Source organism: Balaenoptera ricei, chromosome 6 (genome assembly GCF_028023285.1).
Source record: "Balaenoptera ricei isolate mBalRic1 chromosome 6, mBalRic1.hap2, whole genome shotgun sequence".
NCBI classification, from domain to species: Eukaryota; Metazoa; Chordata; class Mammalia; order Artiodactyla; family Balaenopteridae; genus Balaenoptera; species Balaenoptera ricei.
The window spans coordinates 88,860,075-88,880,268 of record NC_082644.1 but is presented as its reverse complement, the minus strand read 5'-3'; the positions used below and the strand labels follow the sequence as shown (position 1 = coordinate 88,880,268).

Genomic DNA, 20,194 nt, shown 5'->3' with positions numbered 1-20,194 from the left:
GGTTGTCACAACTGACATGCTACTGGCACCTAGAAGGCAGAGGCCAGGGATGCTCCTAAGCATCCTACAATTCACAGGCAGCCCCACAACAAAGGATTATCCAGCCCGAAACATCAATTGTGCTGAGGCTGAGAAACTGCTCTATGCTCACTGGAATGTACTAAGCAACAGGTATAGTACTTTAGCCAGGCGAATTTCTTTTCAGAACCAACCCAGTGATCACTGTGCTTGCTGCCTGGGTATTAAAGTTAAGACAGTCATGGGCTTCCCTGGTGGCACAGTGGTTAAGAATCCGCCTGCCAATGCAGGGGACAGGGGTTCAAGCCCTGGTCCAGGAAGATCCCACATGCTGCAGAACAGCTAAGCCCGTGAACCACAACTACTGAGCCTGTGCTCTAGAGCCCACAAGCCACAACTACTGAGCCCATGTGCCACAACTACTGAAGCCCGTGTGCCTAGAGTCCGTGCTCCGCAACAAGAGAAGCCACTGCAATGAGAAGCCCGCGCACTGCAAGGAAGAGTAGACCCCGCTCACCGCAACTAGAGAAAGCCTGTGCGCAGCAACGAAGACCCAACGTTGCCAAAAGTAAATTAAAAAAAAAAGTCATTCAAATGCAAAGGTATAAAGTAACTAAAGTCCAGTTAAAATGTAAATTTTTATATCAAATGTTAATATCAAAATTATACATTTTCTTACTTGCTAAAGTATAACAGTTGTCAACAACCTGACCTCATAATAAAAAGTATATATATTTAAGAACTATAAAGTCAGCTTATACTAATCTTTGGGATTTTTAAATTAAAAACACTTTATTGAGCACTCATCACGTGTCACATACTGTTCTATGCACTTTATGTATGTTAATAATTTAATCCTCATTACAACTTTATGAGATATATACTATTATTACTCCATTAGGAAACTAAGGTAGAGAGGTAAATAACTCACTCAAGATCACACAGCTGGGCTATGACTAAGCCAGGATTAAAACCCAAACCTACTTGGCCTCTCAAACCTACACTCTTCAATTGTACACCGTGCTGTCAATTTACACTGCCTAAATATGATTTCTTGAATAATGAGGTGATACCATTCACTGAATTAAACTGTTAACTTCACTGCCATTGACCCTCTTAGATAATAAACAACTCAAAATTAAAATGTCCCATAGGCATAATTCAAACAAGATTAAACCACAATTACAACACAACACAGGCTCTTTGAAAGGCACTTTTGTTGGTCATGCATGTACCTCAGGATCATCCGTGTAATCAAACATTCTGAAGATGACCCTTGGCATCGGGTACACCGAATCTTCAGTGTGAGGAGGTGGTGTGAAAGGAGGCAGGTTGTGCTGCAGTGCTTCACACAGGATGCTGTCAAAGGCAAGATAAGGTCTTAGGATGTGCCGCTCCTGCCAGCGATCCTTTTTCAATTTCTGAATCTGGGCCCAGAGGCAATCTAAATACTAAAGACAGATTAATTTTTAACAATTAATAGATATTTGGAGGCTAGATGAAATAACATTTTGACTAGACAAAACCAAAAATCTACTGCCTTCCAAAATACAGGATACAAAAGCAAGCTAACTTACAATTAAATACAGTACTAAGGAATACTGCTAAGTTTCTGTTTTTGTTTTAATTATTTTATAAAGTCTGTCTGGGGCTGTTACCTCTTATTTTTTCAAATTGGGCATTTAAATAAAAAATACATCAACTCTATGATATCTGGAATCCCCAAGAATAGGGAATGTTTTGATGACATTCTAACATTTATTAAAAATCCACTATATGCCTAGGGCTATGAGGAGCTGAACCCCTGATATGAAATGTGAAAACCCAGCTAAGGTATAAAAATGGGATGATTTGAATATGTCACAGAGATAAGAATCTACTCTGTGCTTGTATCACAAGAGACTGAAATCAATTTACCTCTTCTTGTGGATGCGGTTTCTCTGCAGTCCATACTTGTAACATGGGCACATGAGTCTTCTGGCGTCTTCTAAAGGTAAGAATGAAAATCTACATTTAGGTTTTTAAAACATGAAAAGATATTCAGTTGCTTTCATAATTAATAAAATGCAAATTAAGGGAGTGAAACATTTTAACCTATCAGATTGGCAGATATTAGAATCTTTGATAATGTATTACATTGCCAAAATGTAGGCAAATACATGGTTTCAAAAACATCACTGGCAGAGGGCTAACTGATATAATCTCTTTAGACGACATTTGGAAGAGTATAATCTCTTTGGAAGGCAATCTGACTAAATCTATCAAAATTAAAATTGTTAAGACACTTCAACCCAGCAATGCCATTTCTAAGAATTCACATCACCCCAAAACATATTTGTACATGTACATAAAGACGTATGTACAAGGATATTCACTGAAACACTGTTTAAAATAGCCAAAGACTTGCAATAGCCTCAATGGCTACCAACAGGAGACTAGTTAAAGGAATTATGGTGCATTAAACGACTGGAATACCATACAGCTATTAAAAAGAATGAGGTAGAGCTAAATATCTTATGTAACAAATCCAAACTATATTAAGAGGGGAAAAAAAGCAAGTGTGTATAGAAGAACAATGTGTATACTGGACTATCATTTGTATAAAAAGGGGGAATGAAATATTCAAATGTTAGCATATTCATACTCTTACTTTCATTCTTTTGCAAACATCTATATATTATTTAAAAAACAGTACAACTTTTGAAAAATATAAAACATTTAAAAAATCATTTAAAGGTACCTTAGTATAATGAGAAAGCAGATTTTTATCTTTAGACTTCCTTTAGCTTTATTGTAACTAAGTAGATATTAACAATATCCAAAGAATTACCTATTAATAGAAAATGAAACTTATAACAAAATTCTTCTGAAAAAACTTAAGGGGACATAAAATCATTACCAGGCTGCTGTGCCCTTACTTAAGATAGCTTTCAGTGTTGGCAAAGATTCGGTCCATCTCTGCATCTTTCTTTTCGTACAACTCCTTTCCAACCCAGGGCAAAGATGATAGAAATGCATACACGTACCAATCCCGGCGCACCTAAAGAATTTTTTTTAAAAGGTACATTTAAAATAGGTGCTGGTGAATTTTCATTCATATTATATTTATTCCTGAATGAAATCCTATGGACGCAATTCAGTAGGACTTAACAAAGACATCTGGCTCATTTAGAGCATTTTTAGATATATTAGCTTTAATCTTACTAGACAGAATCATTTAACTAACGTACAGATGTCACGAGAACCCACCATTATACCAGTTGACTTAACTTTTAGACATTAAGAATTTATAGTGTGATAAATCTACTGTTAATCTTCTGTTTTTATTACTAAAGGGTTACTAGTGAAAAATTCCTGGTACTATATGGATGAGATTCAGCACAAGGGGTTTTCTTACCTGAGGCACATCTTCTTCCTGAGTTACACTTACAAAATTTTCAAACATAGCAACCATTGATGGGGCAGCAATGACGTGACAATTCACAAGATCAGATAAAAAACGGACCTGGTGGGGAGAACAATTTCTATGAAATCTAAATGTCCTATATAATAATTATAAAACAAGCAATTCTGTAATGTTTGAAACCACAGTTCTGAAAAACTATAGCCCAAGGACCAAATCTAGCCCACTGCCTGTTTTTTAAGCAGCCTGCAAACTAAGAATGGTTTTTAAATATTTAAATGCTTGAAAAAAAACCCAAAAGAATATTTTGATTCATACAAATTATATAAAATTAAATTTCATTGTCCACAAATTGACTTTTACACAGCCATGCTTATTTGTTTACATGTTGTCTGTGGCTGCTTTTGTGCTGTAACAGCAGAGCTGAGTAGTTGTGACAGAGACTGTAGGAAGGACAGGAATCTGCATTTATAGCTTTACATTTATCCTAGACTAAGAACCTCAACTGTAATATTCTAGTTATTACAACCAATAATCTTCTTTTCTGTTTGGCTGTGAAAAAATTTTCACTGGACCACAGAAATGGAAATTTATGAACAGATATTTATTGGGTGCCCTTTGTGTGCCACTGCTGAGCACTATTAAAGTCAATGTCACATGGGAGCTCACAGACTAGTGGGACAAGCACAATCTCAACCCAGATGGATAAATCCTATACTAAAAGATAAATAAAGTGTTCTAGAAATAGGGACAAAGGGAGTAGGGGGAAACATCATATAGGAGGTAACAATCGGGCTAGATCATAAAGGATGAAAAAAGTAGTCCTCACGTGGAGAGCAAGGAGAGGCTTCTAGGCAGAAAGGTTAAAAAACAAGGTGTGTTCAGGGACCAGCAAGTAATTCAGATAGAGCTGGAGGGTATATGGGAGGCAAAGAGAAACAGACTGGGGCAACCATGAAGGATCAGACTTAATGGAATCTCAACTTAATAGCCTGATGAATGTCCAAACTCTTTTGATTATGTACTCAGTAGAAAAGAATTTGATCACATACCTCAACACATAAATATTTACTTATATATAAATATAAGTTGGCCCACTGTCAATCTATGTGTTATGTATTAATAAGGCTTAATTCCATTTCCATTTAAGATAAATAACAGTTCTGATATTTACTTCCTGCATCATCTCATGCACCAGGCTTTGAAGACTATCCACTGCAGAAAATGGGAAGGAACTGAGGTTTTTAACCTGTAACCAACATGAACAGAGCCTAGTTACAGAAGACTATCCTGGTGCCACTATAGAAGATAAAGTGAACGGCAGAGAATCTGGATGCAAAAAGATCTGTTAAGAGCTGTTAAGACATTACGAGGAAGGCATGAACTACACTAGAGGCCCTGGAGACAAGGAGAAGGGACAGACTGGAGAGAAAATTTAGGAGGCAGGACAGACAGGGCTTGGAGACTGCTTAGAGTATGAGAGGGCAAAGGCAAGACAAAAATTAATGCTCAGGTTTCTGGACGGGCTATCCCGTAAATAGCAGCCACTTGTGTGGGTTGGGCTGAGGGCACAGGAAAGGAGGTATGAAGAATGCATTAATTCAGGGACTTCCAGGCAAAATACCTTAGGGCTATCCAGGTAGTATTTGGACCAAAGGTCTGGAGCTCAGGAGAATGGCTGAAGCAGGAGATACAGATTAGAGTTGATAGGGGGGAAGGTCATCAAAATAAAGGTAGTTTATGAAGCTATAAGAGAGAATGAGAATGCTTCAGCAGAGAATGTTTGAAAAAAAGTGAAGTGAGGACAGAATCCTGGGAAACACAAAAATTTAAGGGGCAAAGGAAGGTTACCCAGTAAAAGGAGACTGAGGAATAGAAGGTAAGTGACAACAGGAGGTCCTGAAAAGAGTGGTGCTGCAGAAACCAAGTAGTGTAAAGCATCCCATGTTAAAGGGAGGTCAACTAGGATTGAGTTAACAGAAGCCACTGGACTCGGTAATGAGCTCTGTATCTTTAATAAGAATGGTTTTGGGACTTCCCTGGTGTTGTAGTGGTTAAGAATCCACCTTTCAATGCAGGGGACACGGGTTTGATCCCTGGTCCAGGAAGATCCCACATGCCACACAGCAACTAAGCCCGTGTACCACAACTACTGAGCCTGTGCTCTAGAGCCCGCGAGCCACACTACTGAAGCCAGTGCACCTAGATCCCATGGTCCGCAACAAGAGAAGCCACTGCAATGAGAAGCCCATGCACTGCAACGAAGAGTAGCCCCTGCTCACTGCAACTAGAGACAGCCCACGTGCAGCAACGAAGACCCAATGCAGCCAAAATAAATAAATAAAATAAATAAATTTATTAAAAAAAAAAAGAATGGTTTCAAAAGAGCAGCTGTTGTGGTGAGTGGGGAACTGTATTTCAAGAGAAAAGATAAATTATTTGGTTGTAGCTCACCGCTCCCCTTCATCCCAACACTAAGTCATAACATACCAAAAAACAAATACAAAAAATGTTTAACAAAGATCTAAAAGAACTAAAGAACAAACAAACAGAGATGAACAATACAATAACTGAAATGAAAAATACACTAGAAGGAATCAATAACAGAATAACGGAGGCAGAAGAATGAATAAGTGAGCTGGAAGACAAAACAGTGGAAATAACTGCCGAGGAGCAGAATAAAGAAAGAAGAATGAAAAGAATTGAAGACAATCTCAGAGACCTCTGGGACAACACTAAATGCACCAACATTCAAATTATAGGGGTCCCAGAAGAAGAAGAAAAAAAGAAAGGGTCTGAGAAAATATCTGAAGAGATTACAGGGGAAAACTTCCCTAACATGGGAAAGGAAATAGTCACCCAAGTCCAGGAAGCACAGAGAGTCCCATACAGGATAAACCCTAGGAAAAACACACCAACACACATATTAATCAAACTAACAAAATTTAAATTCAAAGAAAAAGTATTAAGAGCAGCAAAGGAAAAACAAAAAATAACATACAAAGGAATCCCCATAAGGTTATCAGCTGATTTTTCAGTGGAAACTCTGTAGGCCAAAAGGGAGTAGCAGAATATACTTAAAGTGATGAAAGAGAAAAACCTACAACCAAGATTACTCTACCCAGCAAGGATCTCATTCAGATTTGATGGAGAAGTCAAAAGCTTTTCAGACAAACAAAAGCTAAGAGAATTCAGCACCACCAAACCAGCTTTACAACAAATGCTAAAGAAACTTCTCTAAGCGGGAAACGTAAGAGAAGAAAAAGACCCACGAAAACAAACCCAAAACCATTAAGAAAATGGTAATAGGAACATACATATCGACAATAAACTTGAATGTAAATGGATTAAACACCCCAACCAAAAGACACAGACTGGCTGAATGGATACAAAAACAAGACCCATATATATGCTGTCTACAAGAGACCCACTTCAGACCTAGGGACATATACAGACCGAAAGTGAAGGGATAGAAAAAGATATTCCATGCAAATGGAAATCAGAAGAAAGCTGGAGTAGCAATACTTGTATCAGATAAAATAGACTTTAAAATAAAGACTGCTACAACAGATAAGGAGGAACACTACATAATGATCAAAGGATCAACCCAAGAAGATGATATAACAATTATAAATGTTTATGTACCCAACAGAGGAGCACCTCAATACATAAGGCAAATGCTAACAACCATGAAAGGAGAAATCGACAGTAACACAATAATAGTAGGGGACTTTAACACCCCACTTATACCAATGGACAGATCATCCAAATAGAAAATAAATAGGAAAGATAAGCTTTAAATGACACAATAGACCAGATAGATCTAACTGATATTTATAGAACGTTCCACCCAAAAGTGGCAGAATACACTTTCTTCTCAAATGCACATGGAACATTCTCCAGGAAAGATCACATCTTGGGTCATAAATCAAGCCTTGGAAAATTTAAGAAAACTGAAATCCTACCAAGCATCTTTTCTGACCACAGCACTATGAGATTGGAAATCAATTACAGGAAAAAAACTGTAAAAAACACAAATACATGGAGGCTAAACAGTGGGCTACTAAATAACCAAGAGATCACTGCAGAAATCAAAGAAGAAATAAAAAAATACATAGAAACAAATGACAATGAAAACATGACGACCCAAAAACCTATGGGACGCAGCAAAAGCAGTTCTAAGAGGGAAGTTTATAGCAATTCAATCTCACCTCAAGAAACAAGAAAAATCTCAAATAAACATCTAACTCTACACTTAAAACAACTAGAGAAAGAAGAACAAAGAAAACCCAAAGTCAGTAGAAGGAAAGAAATCATAAAGATCCGAGCAGAAATAAATGAAATAGAAATGAAGAAAACAATAGCAAAGATCAATGTAACTAAAAGCTGATTCTTTGAGAAGATAAACAAAATTGATAAACCCTTAGCCAGACTAATCAAGAAAAAAAGGGAGAGGACTCAAATCAATAAAATTAGAAATGAAAAAGGAGAACTCACAACTGACACTGCAGAAATACAAAGGATTATAAGAGATTACTAAAACTACTATATGCCAATAAAATGGACAACCACGAAGAAGTGGACAAATTCTTGGAAAGGTACAATTTTCCAAGACTGAACCAGGAAGAATTAGAAAATATAAATAGATCTATCACAAGTAATGAAATTGAAACCATAATTAAAAATCTTCCAACAAACAAAAGTCCAGAACCAGATGGCTTCACAGGCGAATTCTATCAAACATTTAGAGAAGAGCTAACACCAATCCTTCTCAAACTCTTCCAAAAATTGCAGAGGGAGAAACACTCCCAAATTCATTCTACGAAGCCACCATCACCCTGATACCAAAACCAGAAAAAGAGATCACAAAAAAAAGAAAATTATAGACCAATTATCACTGATGAACATAGATACAAAAATCCTGAACAAAATACTAGCAAACAGAATCCAACAGCACATTAAAAGGATAACCATGATCAAGTGGGATTCATCCCAGGGATGCAAGGATTCTTCAATATATGCAAATCAATCAATGTGATACACCACATTAACAAATTAAGGAATAAAAACCATATGATCATCTCAATAGATGCAGAAAAAGCTTCTGACAAAATTCAACACCCATTTATGATAAAAACTCTCCAGAAAATGGACATAGAGGGAACCTACCTCAACATAAAAAAGGCCATATATGACAAACCCACAGCAAGCATCATACTCAATGGTGAAAAACTGAAAGCATTTTCACTAGCATCAGGAACAAGACAAGGATGCCCACTCTTGCCACTCTTATTCAACATAGTTTTGGAAGTCCTAGCCAAAACAATCAGAGAAGAAGAAGAAATAAAAGGAATACAAATTGGAAAAGAAGAAGTAAAACTGTCACTGTTTGCCGATGACACGATACTATACATAGAAAATCCTAAAGATGCCGCCAGAAAACTAGTAGAACTAATCAATGAATTTGGTAAGGTTGCAGGATACAAAATTAATGCACAGAAATCTCTGGCATTCCTATACACCAACAATGAAAAATCAGAAAGAGAAATTAGGGAGACACTCCCGTTTACCATTGCAACAAAAAGAATAAAATACCTAGGAATAAACCTGCCTAAGGAGGCAAAAGACTTGTACTCACAAAACTATAAAACACTGATGAAAGAAATCAAAGATGACATAAACAGATGGAGAAATATACCATGTTCTTGGTTTGGAAGAATCAATATTGTGAAAATGACTATACTACCCAAAGCAATCTACAGATTCAATGCAATCCCTGTCAAACTACCAACGGCATTCTTCACAGAATTAGAACAAAAAAATCTTACAATTCGTATGGAAACACAAAAGACCCAAATAGCCAAAGCAATCTTGAGAAAGTAAAATGGAGTTGGAGGAATCAGGTTCCCTAACTTCAAACCATACCACAAAGGTACAGTAATCAAGACAGTATGGTACTGGCACAGAAACATAAATACAGGGCTTCCCTGGTAGTGCAGTGGTTGAGAATCTGCCTGACAATGCAGGGGACATGGGTTCGAGCCCTGGTCTGGGAAGATCCCACATGCCGAGGAGCAACTAGGCCCGTGAGCCACAACTACTGAGCCTGCGCGTCTGGAGCCTGTGCTCCGCAACAAGAGAGGCCGCAATAGTGAGAGGCCCGCGCACCGCGATGAAGAGTGGCCCCAGCTTGCCGCAACTAGAGAAAGCCCTCGCACAGAAACGAAAGACCCAACACAGCCATACATAAATAAATCAATAAATAAATTTATAAAAAAAAAAGAAACATAAATACAGATCAATGGTACAGGACAGAATGCCCAGGGATAAACCCACGCACATATGGGCACCTAATTTACGACAAAGGAGGCAAGAACATACAACGGAGAAAAGACAGCCTTTTCAATAAGTGGTGCTGGGAAAACTGGACAGCTACATGTAAAAGAATTGAAATTAGAACACTACCTAACACCATACACAAAAATAAACTCCAAATGGATTAAAGAGTTAAATGTTAAGACCAGACACTATAAAACTTTTAGAGGAAAACATAGGAAAAACACTCTTTGACATAAACCACAGCAAGATCTTTTTTGACCCACCTCCTAGAGTAACAGAAATAAAAACAAAAATAAACAAATGGGATTTAATTAAACTTAAAAGCTTTTGCACAGCAAAGGAAACCATAAACAAGACAAAAAGACAACCCTCAGAATGGGAGAAAATATTTGCAAATGAAATGACAAAGGATTAATCTCCAAAGTATACAAACAGCTCATGGAGCTCAATATCAAAAAAACAAACAATCCAGTTAAAAAATGGGCAGAAGACCTAAGTAGACATTTCACCAAGGAAGACATACAGATGGCCAAGAGGCACATGAAAAGATGCTCAACATCACTAATTATTAGAGAAATGTAAATCAAAACTACAATGAGGTATCACCTCACGCCGGTCAGAATGGCCATTATCAAAAAAGCTAGAAACAATAAATGCTGGAAAGGGTATGGTGAAAAGGGAACCCTTCTACACTGCTGCTGGGAATGTAAATTGATACAACCACTATGGAAAATAGTATGGAGGTTCCTTAAAAAACTAAAAATAGAACTACCATATGACCCAGCAATCCCATTACTGGGCATATACCCTGAGAAAACCATAATTCAGAAACAGACATGCACCACAATGTTTACTGCAGCACTATTTACAATAGCCAGGACATGGAACCAACCTAAATGTCCATCGACAGAAGAATGGATAAAGAAGATGTGGCACATATATACAATGGAATATTACTCAGCCATAAAAGGAAGCGAAATTGAGTTATTTGTAGTGAGGTGGATGGACCTAGAGTCTGTCATACAGAGTGAAGTAAGTCAGAAAGGGAAAAACAAATACCGTATGCTAACGCATATATATGGAATCTAAAAAAAAAAAAAAAGGTAGTGATGAACCTAGTTGTAGGGCAGGAATAAAGAGGTAGACACAGAGAATGGACTTGGTGACATGGGTTGGGAGGGCGAAGCTGGGGTGAAGTGAGAGTAGCATCGACATATATACACTACTGAATGTAAAATAGTTGGCTGGTGGGAAGCAGCAGCATAGCATAGGGAGATAGGTTCGGCTCTTTGCGATGACCTAGAGGGGTGGGATAGGGAGGATGGGAGGGAGGCTCAAGAGGGAGGGGATATGGGGACATGTGTATGCATATGGCTGATTCGCTTTGTTGTGCAACAGAAACTAACATGGTATTGTGAAGCAATTATACTCCAATAAAGATTAAAAAAAAAAAAGAATGGTTTCAAAAGAGCAGCTGTTGTGGTGAGTGGGGAACTGTATTTCAAGAGAAAAGATAAATTATTTGGTTGTAGCTCACCTCTCCCCTTCATCCCAACACTAAGTCACAACATACCAAAAAGCTCCCCAAAAGCCAAAAAAACAAAAAACTTACCAAATATACAGCTTCATTATAATTGTTTGCTTTCAACGATTCTTTAAGTTGACGAATCATGGCTTCTACAAATTCTCCACCAAAGTTGTAATTCCTGGCATTTAGTAGTCCAACTAATGTTGTATAAATTGTCAACTTCTCAGGTAACAGACGTGCACTGATTTGAGAACCCAGCACAATAAGAAGATCCCAAAACAACAGCATTAAGTTGCTGAATTTTATACTACATAAAATTTTAAATTGTTTTACTAACTTTAGAAAAGCATTACATTTAGCTATGTTTTTAAAACTATGTCAGAAAAGGCATAAATATTGAGAAGAGTTGCAGACATGGCTCCCTCAATTTTTTCATTTTAATTCTAGTTAGTTAATCCAAGAGTTAAGAAAGTAAAACACTCTAATTGTGAAGTCATCAAACTAAAATAGATATAACTGACGCTAGACCAGTTTTTCTTCCAATGTGCTTAGTGGAATTGAATAGCAGGTCTACAGAAAATGGTTTCCATGGTAAGATATCTGGCAATTGCTGAGTGAAACAAGTTTATTTAATGCAGAATCATTAAGGGGGAGATGGAGCAATCAACATTTCTAAACTTAGCCGACCAAATGTCACGGGATCAGAATTTCACTTGGAGAAACACTATTCTAGTTGCTTAGAAAAAATTCAGAACTAAAACCCGTTCCTATCAGTTAAATTGTTGAATTTTTAACATGGTACTCTGATATAGTAAGATTTCCTTACATCCAGTTTGCTTACTCAAGTGTGCTAATTTTCATTAAAGTTATTTGAAAAGTAGAGAAGAGGATTACAGTAATAAATCTTTGAAAAAAGCAAATGTTGATCCCTAATTTAGGCAGCCTTTAGAAATTAGCTCAAAAAAGAAAAGCAAATGGGAACTCCTGATTGTTCAGATTCTCTTATACTTTTTGCATTTTCCCAAGGTTCCTAGCAAAGAGTGTTAGGGACAATTTAGGTTTTAAAAAAATAACTGCATTGATAGTAACCATTCCTCCTCAACCCTCCCCTGCTTCAAAGTCATGGCTTCCATCAGAGTTTAAGCATAAATCTACTCTATTCTAATAAATGCTTTCAAAACAGAAGGAATCTCTGGATAACTACAGCCAAATAACTTTTCTTAGTATTAGTTTCTTAGTCTAAGGACATGTCTTCCTGAATATTAACTAGATTCCTTAAAAAAATTACATCTGAAATTATTTGTATTTTATGAGATGTTAAAGTAAAATCCACTGATAGTTTCAATTTGTGTGTACATTTTTAAATTTCAAAACTGAGCTGTAAGCAATTTAAAAAACCCATTATTTTAAAATAACTGAAATAACATTTTAAGGCACCTTCATAATGAAGACTCCTTTATCCAGAAGTCAGAGATACTCCTTTGCAAAGCATACAGTTTAGAGTGACCAATGTCCCCCTGAGTGATGAGGAAGTCTGGATTGCTAATTCCACTGTTGGGAGAGACTGTTTCATGATTTCATGTGAGACTTTTCCCATTCTAATGTCCTTACAAATTAAATGCTGATACTCATTCTAGCTAACCTAATTCAGAGAAAGATTATGCCTATTATGTCATAGCGTCAAAAGTATCTTCAACCTTCTAAGAAGGGCCATTATTACTCGAGTGACTGGTTCTCAAATATGTTTGATACTACTGATTAAAAGTATAAATTAAACTCTATTATATATATTTAATTGTAAGTGCTTAAAAGAAAATCGCTGAATGTGAAGCTGTCTACTTTCTCACTTAAAAGTAGTCAACTCAAATGATTCTAAGGATCCAAGAAACGAAACAAAGAAAATGCTCAATTTTCATCCTATTTATCTCTAAGAGTTCGCCAAAGGGCAAAAGGTCATTTCGTTTGACAAATTCCCCACAGAATGAAAGCAGATGACATATGGAACATAAACACATCTTCTGAACATTCACAAGCATTTAAGAGTAGATAATACATTATCACCTGGATTCATAAATCTTTTGTATACATACACTGTACAAAGAAGCCTTAAGATCTTGCTCTTATAGTTAGGAAGATCAGCTTCCAGAACGCCAGCCAAGCCTTCTAGGTTGCTCTCCAAAGAGCAGGCACTCTGTAGAGGACAGCATATTAAATATCTGTCAAGTACTCAGCAATTAGTGCATTAAAATTTTCTAGGTGACGATAAAAAAGTTACGCATAAGGCACTGACAGTTTAGTATAAATAAATTCAGTTGTTATTATTCTTTAGAAAACCATGAAAAGAGAACGAATAAAATTTAAAAAGCAATCTAAGATAGCAGAACAAGTATTAGAAATGCAAGGACATTCTGGGCTCTATTCTACTTCTCTAACTAATTCACTTAATTTTATGACCGGGCAAATTACCTCAACTATCCAGAACTTCCTCGGTCTTCAAATTTTTTTTTTAATACATTAAAAAAAATTTTTTTTAATTTATTTATTTTATTTATTTATTTTTGGCTGCATTGGGTCTTCACTGCTGCGCACAGGCTTCCTCTAGTTGTGGCCAGCGGGGACTACTCCTCGCCGTGGTGCACGGGTTTCTCATTATGGTGGCCTCTCCTGTTGCGGAGCGTGGGCTCTAGGCACGCAGGCTTAGTAGTTGTGGCATGTGGGCTCAGTAGTTGTGGCTCACGGGCTCCAGAGGGCAGACTCAGTAGCTGTGGCACACGGGCCCAGCTGCTCTGCGGCATGTGGGATCTTCCCGGACCAGGGCTCAAACCCATGTCCCCTGCACTGGCAGGCAGATTCCCAACCACTGCGCCACCAGGGAAGCCCCTGGTCTTCATTTTTAAATTGAGTGGACTATTCCCTAAGGTCCCTTCTAAGACTCATATTCTATGAAAATTACTAATAACATTTAACTCTCTGCATTCCAAGGCTTTTAATATGCATTTACTTTGGGATATAGATATATGGCAATACAAACTTTGCCCACAACTTAGATCATCGAGTTTGCAGATGCAGAAACTAATCAAGCACAGTCAACTACAGCCCTAAGCCCATAACAGTCTGTGCCTATTTTGATCATACCTTTTCTCCTACTTTGCATATTAAAGATTCCAAATGATCTTCAGTTTCATTTGCATCAGAGGTCTTTCTCCTTTTGTGAGGCTGTCCCCCTGTTTCAACAATGTAAAAAAGTGAACATTACACGATGCATCTGTTATCAAAAACGTTAACTTTTTTAATGCTATAATCACTTTTGTACCAGAAGCCCTACTATTTACACACAGTAGAAGCGCTTAACTGACCCTTCACTTCTCAGACAAGGCTAGATCAACCAACAGTCTCCATACCCAGGGGCACCATAACTCCAGGAAGCATTATTTATGTTAAATTTTGTGATTATAGTGCCCCCATGGAGCAACGCAATGCAGCAGCCCTGTCCATTTCTATGGATAGGCAGCAAAGGTGCCCATAACATGCTAACCACTAGCAGTTAGAAGACTCCCTGTAACACTCATGTATGGCTATTCCCATTCTTTGAACTTGAGTTGTTTATTCATCCTTAGTCACTTGTTCCTAAAACCTGTCGGTGCCAGTAGTACTCATTATTTTAATAATGAAAATTATGTAAACTGATGAAATATGGTTGTAAAAACCAAGTTGAATGCTGTGGAAAGACTTGATTAGGGGAAAAAAAGCTTTTAAAAAAGAAAGGTATGAAGAGGAAAACTTCAAAAGATGGGAAAGGGAGCATAAAACATTAGGATTCCTCACTAGTTTTTACAAATGTCTGAGCTCGTAACTCTTCGATTAACGGTTTTGGTTCTATAGACCTTGCAGCACTAGGGTCTAGTTCATCCCAAACAATGAGAATTACAATCAGCAGACATACTCAAAGAAAAGTCCTGAATACTATATCAAACAATCGGTGGGGAAAAGGTATATGTTTTATGGTTTCCTGCTTTAACCAGCTCTTGGTTCCGTACTTTACTGATGCTATTATGTTCAAAAACAGTGTCATTCAGAGTTGTGCAAACAAACAAAAACTACCATTCTGAAATCATTACCAGTCATCTATCTGTCCTTTTGGTCGCTGAAGAATTCAATTTGAATGAAGCTGTGCTACAAATCATCCTTAAGCACTGGACTGTCTATTGTTCGGTCTTGCTGTTAGTGATCTCTTACTACCAACATTTTGTTTAAAACCTCAACATACCCACCTTATATCCTTTTGTGGACTAACATAAGGCTGAAAAAATTTCAAATAAGGTGTTAAATATGGAACATGATGCTGTTGCTACACACAATGTTGGCTAGTCTCCCAGTATAATTCAATTTTTAACTTCCACCAATTAGATTATTAGGATGGCATGTGAACAAGGAAGCAATAATCTGTAACTGTGTTGGAGATCTGTATTAATAATGAAAATCTGCAGATATAGGGTTACCCAGTAGCAAGTTATACTTTTAATCTTCTCCAGACTTGTACAGCCAAAGGAACTGAACCATTTTTACAGAGTTCATAATTACTTACTTGCCACTGGAACATTTGGCTTGAAAAATAACAATGATTTTCATAAAACACAGCACTTGGCTATTCTAAGCTTGGGGTGTTAAAAATTTTTCCAATGTCTGAAATGATCTTCAGGTACCTACCACCTGAACTCAAGCTGAATAAAACCAATCTATGACTATCTAGATAGGACCAAACAAAGTATTATAAAAGGCCATAGGGCAAAGCACTGTGTGCTTTGACCACCTCCCCAGCCCCTTAGTTATCATTAGGATCTGGTTTAAATAACCACTGAATTTTGAAGGGATAGTTTTGAAGGGATAATGCCATAAAAAATATAATACACATGCAGCATGACAGCTGTGATGTATTCCTGGAGATATGTGTCCGTGTAAAGTTGTGGACATGTGTGGTATTGTGGGATCAGTGACCTTGATTCTCAAATATACATTAAACTGAAGTCACAGGATCTCTATAAAGGTTCCACCACCCCAAGAGCCAAATTCGACACAAAGGACTTCTATTTCCAGGATCCATTCATTGAAAAAAATGACATATTTGATGCAATGTTTATATAAGCTATCAGCCAGGACATTAAAATAGCCTTCTCTAAGAGCAGTGGTTCTCAACTGGGTTGGATTTTTGTCCCCCAGGAGCCACTTGGCAATCTCTGGAGACATTTTTAGTTGTCACAACTCTGGAATCCAGTGGGCAGGGGCCAGAGATTCTACTAAACATACCACATTGCATAGGACAACTCCCAACAACAAAGAATAATCCAGCCCAAAATGGCAGTAGTGCTGATGTTGAGAAACTCTGTTCTAGAAAGCAGAATATACTAAATGTTCTTCAGAACCAGATTCTGGTAAGGTTGGGAGAATGCAGATGCTAAAAAACTAGCCAAATGAGAGCAGTTTTTTTTTTAAAACTTTAACCATTGTTCCTTTCTTTCTGGCCCATCTACTTTGCCAACCCTTTATCCCACATCCCACCTCCACACCCTCTCTAAATTAACCATCCAGCTGGCTTGTTCTCAAATCAGTTTAGAAACATACCCCGGTCTTTAAAGCAACCCTCCTAGGCCTTCTTGTAAGACTGAAAAGAAGAAAATACTGCTGTGGGGAGAGAAGGTAGGATTTCTGAAGAACTAGAAAATACAGTATACAGTCCTATCTCTGAAGTGCAACTCTTCTTTTCTCTTCTTCTTCTCATTTTTACTATGCTTGGAAAATGAGAAGAGGCAGAAAGTATTAAGTAAGAGATGCCCCACACTCACCTGATATTGGAGAGAATATAAAGAGGGGTGGGAGGGGGACATACAGACACAATGTGAACTCATGCACAGTAACAGGATACTGAACTGAAGAGAATGTGGGCAAGAGCATGGGGAAGTAGAATAAAGCACTTTAATGAAGAATAAAATTTTGGGAATGAGCTGAATGTTTTCACCTACCCTCAAGAAAGCATATCTAAGGTAGCTCCCAAAACAACAACAGATTTTATATTAACATGTTAACTAAGTAGAAGTTTTACAATGTAAATTAAAGCTACACATTAGCACTTCGTTCTGACACCCTTGCCTAGTACAAAAGAGGGAAGCAAGTCTCTATTAAAACCCATCAGAAAGGGACTTCCCTGGTAGCACAGTGGTTAAGAATCCGCCTGCCAATGCAGGGGACACGGGTTCGATCCCTGGTCTGGGAAGACTGCAACTAAGCCCGTGTGCCACAATTACTGAGCCTGCACTCTAGAGCCCGCGAGCCACAACTACTGAGCCCTCGTGCCACAATTACTGAAGCCTGTGCGCCTAGGGCCTGTGCTCTGCAACGAGAGAAGCCCACGCTCAGCAATGAAGATCCAATGCAGCCAAATAAAAAAACCAACAAAAAACCCATCAGAAAGAATCTTAATACACCAAATAATTTTTCAAACCCATCAAAAAGAATCTTAATACACCAAATAATTTTTCGCCTGTAAGGTGATCCTTATTCTTTGTGGATACACTGTACTACACATCTTACATCCTTATTTAGAATTATATGTACTATAAAAAATTTTAGACCCACAAAGTGGAAACAAAAACCAACTCTGTAAAAGAGAAAGTAACAAAAACAACAAGGGAAAAGGGAAAAGTAAAGCACCTTGATCCTGCAGATTTAAAGAAGTAACCATCACTTCTGAAACAAAGTATACTTTTCATCAGAAAAACAAACCCCTTCACTTCTATTCATTTTATTTTCTATAGTTAGGTAAAAGAACAGTCACCGTCTAAAAGGTAAGGACCTAATTCTAAGTAGCTTAAAAGGGACTAATATGGGGTTTTGGCCAAGATTATGGACAATCTAAAAACTTTCTTAAAAGAACAAAGCAATATATTGAACAGCTATTGTATGCATATCGAAAATAACTGAAAAGCTTCAGAGACATTCTTAAAAAGAGTCTAAGAAATGAGTTAGATTTAGCACTGGACCGGTATCCATACACATTAATTTCCATTTAGGACTTTCCTTTCCTTGTCTGTAAATCCATCTCTAGGTGAACTTCATTGGTATAGCTTCCGGAACTTATCTCCTTGGATCAAGGACACTCTAGTCTCAGCACAGAGATACAATTTTAAAATTGCCCTCTGTGAGCTGATCCTCTGCTACCCTTCCGATCTTATCTCCTACAACTCTCCCCCTCACTCACTCTGCTACAGCAACACTGGCCTCCTTGCTGTTTGAGGATGATAGGAATACTCTAGCCTTAAAGCCTTTGCACTTGAGGCTCCCTTTGCTTAGACTACTGCGTTTCCCCCACACTGCCATCTGGTTTGCCCCCTCACCTCCTGCAGGTCTTTGATCAGATGTGATTCTCAGTGAGGCCTTCCCTGACCAACCAATACAAAATGGCAACTCCTCCTCGACAGCAGCCTCTACTCTCTTTACCCAGTTTTCTTTTTCTCCATAGCACTTAACACCATATCATACACTATATTTACTTGATTGTTTTCTGCCTGTAAAAGGGAATCTTTATATTGTCCACTGCTGTACTGTCAGTAGTTAGAACTGTGCCTGGCACTGTTAAATATTTGTTGAATAAATTATTATATCTAGTCAGGCATATGTAAAGCCATGGCAGTCAGTGACTGATAAGAGCTGACAATAATCCAGAAATGCTCAGATGCATCTATTTAATACAACAATAATAATTCAGCCTATTTTAAAATAGCTTTCTGCAGTATTTAAGCTTCCAATATTTCTGATTTAAAAAAAAATTAGTAGATGCTTAACCAAAAGAAAAGTATCTAAAATATTTGATTCAGACCACCGTTTAGGATAAACCCTAGCTGATCATTACCCAAACTTTTGTAATTTACGAAAGTTTCAGACTTGGTGTAGTATCTAAGAGGGACTATAAACTGCCCCTCGACTACTAAATTATTCATAGTAAACTCTGGTTAATTAACTCCTTATTTTATTTTGCTTTGTCTTTATATATTTATTCTGAGGTTCCTGCAGCAAGACCCGAATGGACAGTGATTTAGCTGCCAGAAGCTAACTCCTAAGAAAGTTATGCCAGCATCCCAATAACCAAAGCCAAAGTTGTTTTTCTACATATTCACATCCAATTCTCCAGGCTGCCCCTTGGAAACATTTTCTCTCCCTTTAGGGATGCCCTAGAAGAGAGAAGAAGAAGAGTAGAGAAAGCATGAGAAGAGCAAAGAAAATGGGAAGAACTTTAAAAGCCTCAACTTCTCCAAACCCCAAGTGATGACTTCTAGGAGATTAAGTTTTTAATTAATCAAAGGCAAAGGACCTGAAAACTATTTTCTGTGCCCTGTATGTACATTATACAAGAAGCCTCCTGTGTTTAAAAAAAAAAAAAAAATCAAAGCATGCAGCATAGTAATACCTGTGTAGTGACAAGAACCTTGGACTTTTTTTCACTGGTGTCTGGGCACTGCTAATCGTGTCTCCATGTTAATTACACTAAAATTTTAGACCCTTAGGTGTCAGATGAGAAGGCTGAACTAGAATATCCTCTCAAGCCATGCCCTAGCAGAAATCTGATATTTCACTGTTAAAACTAAATTAGTGGGATTCTGCTTCTACCCCAAAGTGCCCCAACATTCAAGGAGAGAAAAATGTTAGTGGAGAAAATTAACTCAAATGTTTTGTTCTGTACTTTTTCTTACATTGTCGACATCTGCCAATGTTTATCACCTCTTAAGCATTAACAGGTGATAAAATACACACCATCATGCGCAATTAGTCACACGTGTTACCTCATTTAATCCTCACAAAACCAAGAGGTATGTATCATTACTTCTGTATTACAGACTAAGGTTTAAAGAGGTGAT

At 37.5% G+C, this 20,194-nt stretch overlaps 1 protein-coding gene across 4 annotated transcripts in view; it reads right to left on the bottom strand.

Moving 5' to 3' along the window:
• Positions 1-20,194, bottom strand: part of NCBP1 (nuclear cap binding protein subunit 1) — a 41,634-nt gene that overhangs the window by 20,076 nt on the left and 1,364 nt on the right. For 2 of the 4 annotated variants that reach the window (XR_009503720.1, XM_059925123.1), the window contains exons 2-8: positions 14,424-14,512; positions 13,379-13,479; positions 11,373-11,529; positions 3,416-3,523; positions 2,937-3,058; positions 1,936-2,005; positions 1,254-1,469 (exon numbers count right to left, since the gene is read on the bottom strand). Coding sequence is in view for 3 of the 4 variants with exons in the window: in XM_059925123.1 (XP_059781106.1) it covers positions 1,254-1,469; positions 1,936-2,005; positions 2,937-3,058; positions 3,416-3,523; positions 11,373-11,529; positions 13,379-13,479; positions 14,424-14,512 (863 nt within the window). In the remaining variant the exon portion in view is untranslated. Of the gene's footprint in view, positions 1-1,253; positions 1,470-1,935; positions 2,006-2,936; positions 3,059-3,415; positions 3,524-11,372; positions 11,530-13,349; positions 13,480-14,423; positions 14,513-20,194 lie in introns of those variants that run through there. The other 2 variants (XM_059925124.1, XM_059925125.1) reach the window with 2 other exon arrangements.